Genomic DNA, 12500 nt, shown 5'->3' with positions numbered 1-12500 from the left:
AGTACTTTTACTACTGATACTTTAAGTACATTTTACTGCATAATGAGTACTTTTACTACTGATACTTTAAGTACATTTTACTGCACAATGAGTACTTTTACTACTGATACTTTAAGTACATTTTACTGCATAATGAGTACTTTTACTACTGATACTTTAAGTACATTATACTGCATAATGAGTACTTTTACTACTGATACTTTAAGTACATTTTACTGCATAATGAGTACTTTTACTACTGATACTTTAAGTACATTATACTGCATAATGAGTACTTTTACTACTGATACTTTAAGTACGTTTACTGCATAATGAGTACTTTTACTACTGATACTTTAAGTACATTATACTGCACAATGAGTACTTTTACTACTGATACTTTAAGTACATTTTACTGCATAATGAGTACTTTTACTACTGATACTTTAAGTACATTTTACTGCACAATGAGTACTTTTACTACTGATACTTTAAGTACATTTTACTGCATAATGAGTACTTTTACTACTGATACTTTAAGTACATTTTACTGCATAATGAGTACTTTTACTACTGATACTTTAAGTACATTTTACTGCATAATGAGTACTTTTACTACTGATACTTTAAGTACATTTTACTGCATAATGAGTACTTTTACTACTGATACTTAAGTACATTATACTGCACAATGAGTACTTTTACTACTGATACTTTAAGTACATTTTACTGCATAATGAGTACTTTTACTACTGATACTTTAAGTACATTTTACTGCATAATGAGTACTTTTACTACTGATACTTTAAGTACGTTTACTGCATAATGAGTACTTTTACTACTGATACTTTAAGTACATTATACTGCACAATGAGTACTTTTACTACTGATACTTTAAGTACATTTTACTGCATAATGAGTACTTTTACTACTGATACTTTAAGTACGTTTACTGCATAATGAGTACTTTTACTACTGATACTTTAAGTACATTTTACTGCATAATGAGTACTTTTACTACTGATACTTTAAGTACGTTTACTGCATAATGAGTACTTTTACTACTGATACTTTAAGTACATTATACTGCACAATGAGTACTTTTACTACTGATACTTTAAGTACATTTTACTGCATAATGAGTACTTTTACTACTGATACTTTAAGTACATTTTACTGCACAATGAGTACTTTTACTACTGATACTTTAAGTACATTTTACTGCATAATGAGTACTTTTACTACTGATACTTTAAGTACATTTTACTGCATAATGAGTACTTTTACTACTGATACTTAAGTACATTATACTGCATAATGAGTACTTTTACTACTGATACTTTAAGTACATTTACTGCACAATGAGTACTTTTGCTACTGATACTTTAAGTACATTTTACTGCACAATGAGTACTTTTACTACTGATACTTTAAGTACATTATACTGCACAATGAGTACTTTTACTACTGATACTTTAAGTACATTATACTGCATAATGAGTACTTTTACTACTGATACTTTAAGTACATTTTACTGCACAATGAGTACTTTTACTACTGATACTTTAAGTACATTATACTGCATAATGAGTACTTTTACTACTGATACTTTAAGTACATTTTACTGCACAATGAGTACTTTTACTACTGATACTTTAAGTACATTATACTGCACAATGAGTACTTTTACTACTGATACTTTAAGTACATTTTACTGCATAATGAGTACTTTTACTACTGATACTTTAAGTACATTTTACTGCATAATGAGTACTTTTACTACTGATACTTTAAGTACATTTTACTGCATAATGAGTACTTTTACTACTGATACTTTAAGTACATTTTACTGCATAATGAGTACTTTTACTACTGATACTTTAAGTACATTTTACTGCATAATGAGTACTTTTACTACTGATACTTAAGTACATTATACTGCACAATGAGTACTTTTACTACTGATACTTTAAGTACATTTTACTGCATAATGAGTACTTTTACTACTGATACTTTAAGTACATTATACTGCATAATGAGTACTTTTACTACTGATACTTTAAGTACATTTTACTGCATAATGAGTACTTTTACTACTGATACTTTAAGTACATTTTACTGCATAATGAGTACTTTTACTACTGATACTTTAAGTACATTTTACTGCATAATGAGTACTTTTACTACTGATACTTTAAGTACATTTTACTGCATAATGAGTACTTTTACTACTGATACTTAAGTACATTTTACTGCATAATGAGTACTTTTACTACTGATACTTTAAGTACATTTTACTGCATAATGAGTACTTTTACTACTGATACTTTAAGTACATTTTACTGCACAATGAGTACTTTTACTACTGATACTTTAAGTACATTTTACTGCATAATGAGTACTTTTACTACTGATACTTTAAGTACATTATACTGCATAATGAGTACTTTTACTACTGATACTTTAAGTACATTTTACTGCATAATGAGTACTTTTACTACTGATACTTTAAGTACATTATACTGCATAATGAGTACTTTTACTACTGATACTTTAAGTACGTTTACTGCATAATGAGTACTTTTACTACTGATACTTTAAGTACATTATACTGCACAATGAGTACTTTTACTACTGATACTTTAAGTACATTTTACTGCATAATGAGTACTTTTACTACTGATACTTTAAGTACATTTTACTGCACAATGAGTACTTTTACTACTGATACTTTAAGTACATTTTACTGCATAATGAGTACTTTTACTACTGATACTTTAAGTACATTTTACTGCATAATGAGTACTTTTACTACTGATACTTTAAGTACATTTTACTGCATAATGAGTACTTTTACTACTGATACTTTAAGTACATTTTACTGCATAATGAGTACTTTTACTACTGATACTTAAGTACATTATACTGCACAATGAGTACTTTTACTACTGATACTTTAAGTACATTTTACTGCATAATGAGTACTTTTACTACTGATACTTTAAGTACATTTTACTGCATAATGAGTACTTTTACTACTGATACTTTAAGTACGTTTACTGCATAATGAGTACTTTTACTACTGATACTTTAAGTACATTATACTGCACAATGAGTACTTTTACTACTGATACTTTAAGTACATTTTACTGCATAATGAGTACTTTTACTACTGATACTTTAAGTACGTTTACTGCATAATGAGTACTTTTACTACTGATACTTTAAGTACATTTTACTGCATAATGAGTACTTTTACTACTGATACTTTAAGTACGTTTACTGCATAATGAGTACTTTTACTACTGATACTTTAAGTACATTATACTGCACAATGAGTACTTTTACTACTGATACTTTAAGTACATTTTACTGCATAATGAGTACTTTTACTACTGATACTTTAAGTACATTTTACTGCACAATGAGTACTTTTACTACTGATACTTTAAGTACATTTTACTGCATAATGAGTACTTTTACTACTGATACTTTAAGTACATTTTACTGCACAATGAGTACTTTTACTACTGATACTTTAAGTACATTATACTGCATAATGAGTACTTTTACTACTGATACTTTAAGTACATTATACTGCACAATGAGTACTTTTACTACTGATACTTTAAGTACATGTTACTGCATAATGAGTACTTTTACTACTGATACTTTAAGTACATTTTACTGCACAATGAGTACTTTTACTACTGATACTTTAAGTACATTTTACTGCATAATGAGTACTTTTACTACTGATACTTTAAGTACATTTTACTGCACAATGAGTACTTTTACTACTGATACTTTAAGTACATTATACTGCATAATGAGTACTTTTACTACTGATACTTTAAGTACATTATACTGCACAATGAGTACTTTTACTACTGATACTTTAAGTACGTTTACTGCATAATGAGTACTTTTACTACTGATACTTTAAGTACATTTTACTGCATAATGAGTACTTTTACTACTGATACTTTAAGTACGTTTACTGCATAATGAGTACTTTTACTACTGATACTTTAAGTACATTTTACTGCATAATGAGTACTTTTACTACTGATACTTTAAGTACATTTTACTGCATAATGAGTACTTTTACTACTGATACTTTAAGTACATTTTACTGCATAATGAGTACTTTTACTACTGATACTTTAAGTACGTTTACTGCATAATGAGTACTTTTACTACTGATACTTTAAGTACATTTTACTGCACAATGAGTACTTTTACTACTGATACTTTAAGTACATTATACTGCATAATGAGTACTTTTACTACTGATACTTTAAGTACATTTTACTGCATAATGAGTACTTTTACTACTGATACTTTAAGTACATTTTACTGCACAATGAGTACTTTTACTACTGATACTTTAAGTACATTTTACTGCATAATGAGTACTTTTACTACTGATACTTTAAGTACATTTTACTGCACAATGAGTACTTTTACTACTGATACTTTAAGTACATTATACTGCATAATGAGTACTTTTACTACTGATACTTTAAGTACATTATACTGCATAATGAGTACTTTTACTACTGATACTTTAAGTACATTTTACTGCATAATGAGTACTTTTACTACTGATACTTTAAGTACATTTTACTGCATAATGAGTACTTTTACTACTGATACTTTAAGTACATTTTACTGCACAATGAGTACTTTTACTACTGATACTTTAAGTACATTTTACTGCATAATGAGTACTTTTACTACTGATACTTAAGTACATTTTACTGCATAATGAGTACTTTTACTACTGATACTTTAAGTACATTATACTGCATAATGAGTACTTTTACTACTGATACTCAAGTACATTTTACTGCATAATGAGTACTTTTACTACTGATACTTTAAGTACATTATACTGCATAATGAGTACTTTTACTACTGATACTTTAAGTACATTATACTGCATAATGAGTACTTTTACTACTGATACTTTAAGTACATTTTACTGCACAATGAGTACTTTTACTACTGATACTTTAAGTACATTATACTGCATAATGAGTACTTTTACTACTGATACTTTAAGTACATTTTACTGCACAATGAGTACTTTTACTACTGATACTTTAAGTACATTATACTGCACAATGAGTACTTTCACTACTGATACTTTAAGTACATTTAGCTGATGATACTTCTTTTACGTAAACAGGATTATGACTGCAGGAGTTTGCTGCTAATTGAGTATTTTAACATCGTTGTTGTGGTACTTTTTGCTCAAGTAAAGGATCTGAGTACTTCGTCCACCGCTGCAGTAAATACCCAGATACCCAGTTACAGTACACAACCGCAGTAGTACTAACAACACTCTGTTTCCCCTCCCGTGTGTCAGGGCTCTGGCCACTTCCTTCGAGGGGAAGCACGGCAGCGTGCGGTACTGGGTGAAAGCTGAACTCCACCGTCCGTGGCTGCTGCCGGTCAAAGTGAAGAAAGAGTTCATTGTGTTCGAGCACATCGACATCAACACGCCGCTGCTGCTGGTAGGAGTACTACTGCAATATGATGATTTACCATATTAGAGAGGATGATCATTTCTACAGCATTATTCTCATTTTCATTGGAAAACATTAAACTAACACAACTTGTGTTTTTACATTTTGTTTTTTATGTATTAAAGAAAAATTATATAACCCCCCCCCCCCCCCCCAAACTAAATGAGTATGTAAAAAACTTTACTTTTTTTATTTTTCTATTCATTTTTGTTTGTTTATTATTATTCCTATTCCATTTTTTGATTCTTTTATTTCTATTTTCTAACTTTATCTCTCTTTTTCATTTTATTTTTATTTTATTTCTTCCCTATTTAGTTTTCTCTATTTTTAGTTTTTTGTTTATTATTTTTCTTATTCTATTTCTTTTATTCTTTTATTTCTATATTCTAACTTTATCTCTCTTTTTTTAATTATATTTGATTTTATTTTTCCCCTATTTGGTTTTTATTGATTTTTGTTTATTATTTTTCCTATTCTATTTTTTTATTCTTTTATTTCTATTTTCTAACTTTATCTCTCATTTTCATTTTATTTTTATTTAATTTTTCCCTATTTAGTTTTTATTGATTTATTTTTTTCTATTATTTTTCCTACTCTATTTGTTTTATTCTTTTATCTCTATTTTTTAACTCTGTCTCTCATTTTTATTTTATTTTATGTTTTTCCCGATTTATTTTTTATTTATTTTTGTTTATTATTATTCTATTTTGTATTCTTTTAATTCTGATTTTTATTTATTTATTTATTTATTTTCAATTCCTCCTCTATATTTCTCTTCTCTTCTCTCCTAATATAAGTATAAACAAACATGTCAGGCTAGCTGTTTCCCCCCGTTTCCAGTCATTATGCTAAGCTAAGCTAACCGGCTTGTGTGTGTGAATGAGCTTATTTCTCATAATGTGTCTTTAAGAAGGCGGGAGCTGTTGTGACGTTGTCGGTGGTTTTGTGCTTCAGGCCCCTCAGGCTGGTACAAAGGAGAAGACGCTGTGCTGCTGGTTCTGTGCTTCAGGTCCGATCTCCCTCAGCGCCAAGATCGAGCGAAAGGGCTACACACCAGGTGAGCCACTCCTCCTCCTCCTCCGCCTCCTCCTCCTCCTCCTCACTCCTCCTCCTCTTCCTCCTCCTCCTCCTCACTCCTCCTCCTCCTCCTCCTCACTCCTCACTCCTCCTCCTCCTCCTCCGCCTCCTCCTCCTCCTCCTCCTCCTCCTCCTCCTCCTCCTCACTCCTCCTCCTCCTCCGCCTCCTCCTCCTCACTCCTCCGCCTCCTCCTCCTCCTCCTCCGCCTCCTCCTCCTCACTCCTCCTCCTCCTAACTCCTCCTCCTCCTCCTCCTCCTCCGCCTCCTCACTCCTCCGCCTCCTCCTCCTCCTCCTCCTCCTCCTCACTCCTCCTCCTCCTCCTCCTCCTCCGCCTCCTCCTCCTCACTCCTCCGCCTCCTCCTCCTCCTCCTCCTCCTCCTCAATCCTCCTCCTCCTCCTCCTCCTCCTCCTCACTCCTCCTCCTCCTCCTCCTCCTCCTCCTCCTCCTCCTCCTCCTCCTCCCTCCTCCGCCTCCTCCTCCTCACTCCTCCTCCTCCTCCGCCTCCTCACTCCTCCGCCTCCTCCTCCTCCTCCTCATCCTCCTCCTCCTCACTCCTCCTCCTCCTCCTCAATCCTCCTCCTCCTCCTCCTCCTCCTCCTCCCTCCTCCTCCTCCTCACTCCTCCTCCTCCTCCTCCTCCTCCTCCTCCTCCGCCTCCTCCTCCTCCCTCCTCCTCCTCCTCACTCCTCCTCCTCCTCCTCCTCCTCCTCCTCCTCCTCCTCACTCCTCCTCCTCCAACTCTTCTTCTTCTTCTTTACTCCCGAGACTCTTCACTTATTCCACTTCTCTCTCAGTCCGACAGACTGATCTCTTCTCCCTTCTCTCCAAGGCGAGTCGATCCAAATCTTCGCCGAGGTGGAGAACTGTTCGTCCCGGGTCGTGGTGCCCAAGGCCGCCCTGTACCAGACCCAGACCTTCTTCGCCAAGGGCAAGGGCAAGCAGATCCAGCAGCTGGTGTCCAATCTGAGAGGAGACCCTCTGCTGCAGGGGAAGAGTCAGAGCTGGGAGGGCAAGCTGCTGAAGATCCCCCCGGTGTCGCCCTCCATCCTGGACTGTCCCATCATCAGAGTGGAGTACGCCCTGGTGGTGAGTCCTGAGAGCCACCATGTGTAGACCAGAAGTACTCTGATCCTTTACTGTAGTGAAAGTATCACACTGTAAAACAAATACTCTGTTACAAGTAAACGTACTGCATTCAAACTCACTACTCAGTTAAACTATGGAGCCCCACGTTATAATATTAATCTACCGGGCTCAAATTTAAAACCGTTTTCATAATAAAAATAACAATAAAGTAACACAGTAAAAATGACCAAAAACTGTATACTAATAACCTTCTAAAAACACACTAAAAATTAATAATAACCTGCTAATACACTCTAAAAACTAATAACAACTTGCTAATAACCTACTAAAAACACTCTAAAAACTAATAACAGCTGGCTAAAAACAAAAAAACTAATAATAACTTGCTAATAACCTACCAATAATCTGCTAAAAACACACTAAAAACTAATAAAAACCTCCTAATAACCTAATAAAAACATTCTAAAAACTAAAATAACATTCAAAAACATATTCAAAACTAATAATAACAGCTAATAACCTACTGATAACCTGTTAAAACACAATAAAAAACAATAAAAACCTCCTAATAACCTTCTAAAAACACTCTAAAAACTAACAGTAACAGCTAAAAGCACACTAAAACTAATAATAACAGCTAAAAACAAACAAACTAATAATAATTTGCTAATAACCGACCAATAACTAGCAAAAAACACATTAAAACTAATAATAACAGCTATAAACTTACTAATAACCTGTTAAAAACACACTAAAAACTAATAAAAACCTCCTAATAACCTACTAAAATCATTCTAAAAACTAATATTAATAGCTATTAAACTACTGATAACCTTCTAAAAACACAATAAAAACTAATAACTAGCTAAAAACACATTAAAACTAATAATAACTGATAACCTGCATAAAAATAACAAATAAGTAATGCAAGAAAAACTACTAATAATTAGCTCATAACACCCTAAAAACTACAACCTACAACTTTGTTAAATAAATAAACAGGAACAATAAAAAAAACAACTATATTTTTAGGCAGCAGTGTTGCTTAGAGTCCCAAAGTGTGATATTATTATTATTATTATTATTATAATTATTATTATTATAATTATTATAATTATTATTATTATTATTATTATAATTATTATTATTATTATTAGGAGGGTAATATAGGTGCAGATGGATCAGGAAGGAGCTGTTAAAGTGTTATGGTACAGTTATACGGTACAGAGTACAGAGTGTGACAGGTTGTGTATAATTCACTTCAGGTCATGTGTATATGAAAATACTCCGATATGAACCGGTCCAACTGGCTCCCACTGAGACCAAAATGTTCTTCCCTGTTTCATGTTTTTTCTGCCTGCAGGTGTACGTGGACGTTCCCGGCGGGTTGAATTTGTCTCTCTCGTTGCCGTTGGTGATAGGGACCATACCGCTGCACGCCTGCACCACCCGCACCTCCAGCATCAGCAGCAACTGCAGCACTTTGAGCTGGCTGGGCCTGTCGGAGAGACCCGAGGGTAGGAGGAACATGAGATCACCCGCTACACGAGGATCTCTAACATTTTATTTTATTTTATTTTATTTTGTCCCTATTTAGTTTTCTCTATTTATTTTTTATATATTTTATTCTATTTTTTTATTCTTTTATTTCTAGTTTCTAACTTCATCTCTCATTTTTTTTTTTTTCTCTTCTCTATTTTTTTCAAATTTATTTTTGTTTATTATTATTCCTATTCTATTTTTTTTTTTATTTCTATTTTCTAACTTTATCTCATTTTTATTTATTTTTTTATTTTATTTTATTTTTTCCCTATTTATTTTTTTCTATTTTTTTTGTTTTTGTTTATAATTATTCCTATTCTATTTTTTTATTCTTTTATTTCTATTTTCTAACTTTATCCCTCATTTTTATTTTATTTTTAATTATTTATTTTTTTCATTTCCTTTTCTATATCTATCTTCTCTTCTCTCCTAATATAAGTATAAACAAACATGTTAGGCTAACTGTTTCCACCCGTTTCCATTCTTTATGCTAAGCTAAGCTACGCTACGCGAGGATCTCTAACGCTCGCTTGTCTGTTGCAGCTCCGCCGAGTTACAGCGACCTCGCCATATCAGAGTCTCACAGACGGGACTGTCTGCACGGCTGTGATCGGTCCGACCGGGGATCTCTGCTGACGTACATCACAGAGTTCAGATATCTGCCGCCGCCACTCTACGCTGAGGTACGCTCAATACACATGTACAGTACACACACAAATAAATACACCATACACAGACTGTCACACACTGTAAGAGAGTATACAACATATACAACATATACAGTTAAGATGCAGTAAAAAAATATACAAAATATACAAAATATCCAGATAAGAGAGAATATAGACAAAACCCAGTTCAGATACATAAACAGGTTTGATTTTCTACTACTACTTCTTACTGTAAGTAAAACATCGTACATTTAAAAGCAAACTTATTGATGAAGAGTATTATTTTCCAGATCTTCTAGAAGTGACTTTAAATCATTTCTGTAAGTTGCTCCAGCACACCTCTTATATGTTAAATCTGTCTTAACTCTGTATAACGGTGATTTGTTTGTTTTTGGATGAACACAGGAGATTGTGTTAATCAGAGAGATTTAGAGGCAGATTTGTTGTGGATTTTGTTGCTTTTGCAGAGAGCCACGCTAGCTGTTTCCCTCTGTTTCCAGTCTTTGTGCTAAGCTAAGCTAAGCTGAGCATCTCTCTGCGTGAAAGCTGATCAATTCTAAGTAGACATCTTTGACTTGTTGAGTTGCAGCCTGTAAAGATGGCGCTCTGTCTCTGTGCCCCCCCACCCCCTCAGGTCGACCCTTACCCCGACCCCGTGGAGGTGTGCGGCGCCGCCGACGTCAGGAGACTCGACACGTGTCCGTCCCGCTGAGGAGAGCTTGGTGAGCTCGGAGGGCTTCTGCACAAACCAGACACCGTCACCCCTCAGCTGCAGGCCCCGCGTAGCCAGCTTCTCACCAGATTATATATCACCATAAATAAGGCGAGACCCTCCCTGACCCGGCAGAGTCAGCTGACAGAGTATTCGGTGACCGTTGATGTATGGACCAGGGATTTTTCGAGCCATGCTGGATCCTCCATATCCTGTGCTCAAGATGAGGCAAACACCACTATGTGACGAGGCTGACGATCACTCCCAGCGGTCAGAAGACGCCTCCTCACGCCTCGCAGTGAATTTTGCACATACCGTAATTACTGTTTTTTTTCTATCGGTGGTTTTTATATATACTGCAGATTGCCGCGGGCCTATATGCTACAGTACAGTCTGTCCACAAACTCTTAGAATATTGTACTCTTTACTATAAATGGCACATTTTAAGACGGGACAAAAAAGCTATCTTCACTTATTAAATGGTAGTTTGGGCTTCTGGGGGCTTGCAGGTGTCGCTGTCACTAACCAGACTTCAGGTGGAAAATGTCCAATTCTGTGAGACATAAAACAAATATTGCAGAAACATAAACGACCACCTCGAGCACTTAAAGTAAAGCTCCGATTGTGTGTGAATGTGTGTGTGAGAGAGAGAGAGAGGTGTGTGTGTTGGTTTAACTGACCAGGTGTAAACCCAGACAGGGTCTAGAGATAAAGCACAACTCCGACCAACCAAGATAAAGAACCACAAGTCGCCTGTCGTCGGGTTCTGCTCTGAAACTAAAGCTTCTCTTGCTGTAGATTTTTTTTTTTTCGGGTGTTAAGAAGCTTGCAAAAAAAACGAATGGTAAAGCATAAAAATAAAAAAGATAAAAATGTTTACAGATGAATATATCAAAATTGAGAATGTTGTTCAAACATGACTTCTTCCACCTAAAACTTCAAAAAGTGCAATATATTTTTGTATTTGTGATTTCTTTTGCACTAGTTTTTTTCATATACTCTGTTGCTGTTTTATTCCATTTCTGTGCGTTATATATTATTATTGTCATGATCTTATTGCTGTCATGATCAACTTTTGATAAAATAAAAGGTTTATTTTATAAAATAATGAGCCGTTTGTAGTGTTTATTTTAGTTTTAAGAGTGAAGATACTGGTATCATATGAAACTAGAAAACCTGATGAATCCATCGGTACCTACCATGTCAGACTAGCTTGTCAAGTAGAAGGATAAATAATGCTCCAAACTTACGCTACATTTTGGCATATTATGGACGATGGGGCGATTAATCGCAATTAAAGATTTTAATCAATTGACAGCCATAATTATAACCTTTTTGGTCGCCTAAAAATGTCTTATTCAGCGTTCAGTAGTACTTAGCTCCACCCCCTAGTGTCACTTCTGGTTGCAAAAAAACAAGATGGTGACGGACAAAATGCCGAACTCGAGGCTTCAAAGCGGCAGTCCACAAATCAACGGGTGACATCACGATGACTACGTCCACTTCTTATAAACCGTCGTATTGAACTCTTGCCACCAAGTGACGCAGTTTGCATAAATAATTGCACTTCTTCCCGGAGTCATAACTCAGTCAAGTCTGAACTCACAAACATGTTACACTTGTTTTTAGATTCAGTGTGACTTCATCTGTCCGAGGATGTAATTATCTATGTTGTCTATCGAGAATAAAAAGCCCATAAACCAGTTTACAATTCATAGAATAAAGGCGCTCCTTTTTACTGCAGAACTCGCCTGACTCAACTCAACTTCCTTCAGTATCACAGTAATCCAGTGATGGTTGTCTGTACATGCATGAGTACACTGCAGACAGGAGCTGATAACAGATAATTCGGCATACTTTTAATGGAGACAGTGTGTCAGCTTGTAAAGAAATAGAGGGA

At 34.7% G+C, this 12500-nt stretch overlaps 1 protein-coding gene across 3 annotated transcripts in view; it reads left to right on the top strand.

Annotated features, from left to right (window-relative positions):
- Positions 1-11708, top strand: part of LOC141757700 (arrestin domain-containing protein 3-like) — a 21306-nt gene extending 9598 nt beyond the window's left edge. Inside the window, exons 3-8 of one of the 3 annotated variants that reach the window (XR_012591700.1) lie at positions 5354-5501; positions 6427-6570; positions 7387-7678; positions 9042-9195; positions 9764-9903; positions 10523-11708. Coding sequence is in view for 1 of the 3 variants with exons in the window: in XM_074618411.1 (XP_074474512.1) it covers positions 5354-5501; positions 6468-6570; positions 7422-7678; positions 9042-9195; positions 9764-9903; positions 10523-10600 (880 nt within the window). In the remaining 2 variants the exon portion in view is untranslated. Of the gene's footprint in view, positions 1-5353; positions 5502-6423; positions 6571-7386; positions 7679-9041; positions 9196-9763; positions 9904-10522 lie in introns of all 3 variants that reach the window. The other 2 variants (XR_012591699.1, XM_074618411.1) reach the window with 2 other exon arrangements.
- The last annotated feature ends 792 nt before the right edge of the window (positions 11709-12500 follow it).

This window comes from Sebastes fasciatus, chromosome 19, assembly GCF_043250625.1.
Source record: "Sebastes fasciatus isolate fSebFas1 chromosome 19, fSebFas1.pri, whole genome shotgun sequence".
Taxonomy (NCBI): domain Eukaryota; kingdom Metazoa; phylum Chordata; class Actinopteri; order Perciformes; family Sebastidae; genus Sebastes; species Sebastes fasciatus.
This window is presented reverse-complemented; position numbering and strand designations above follow the sequence as displayed.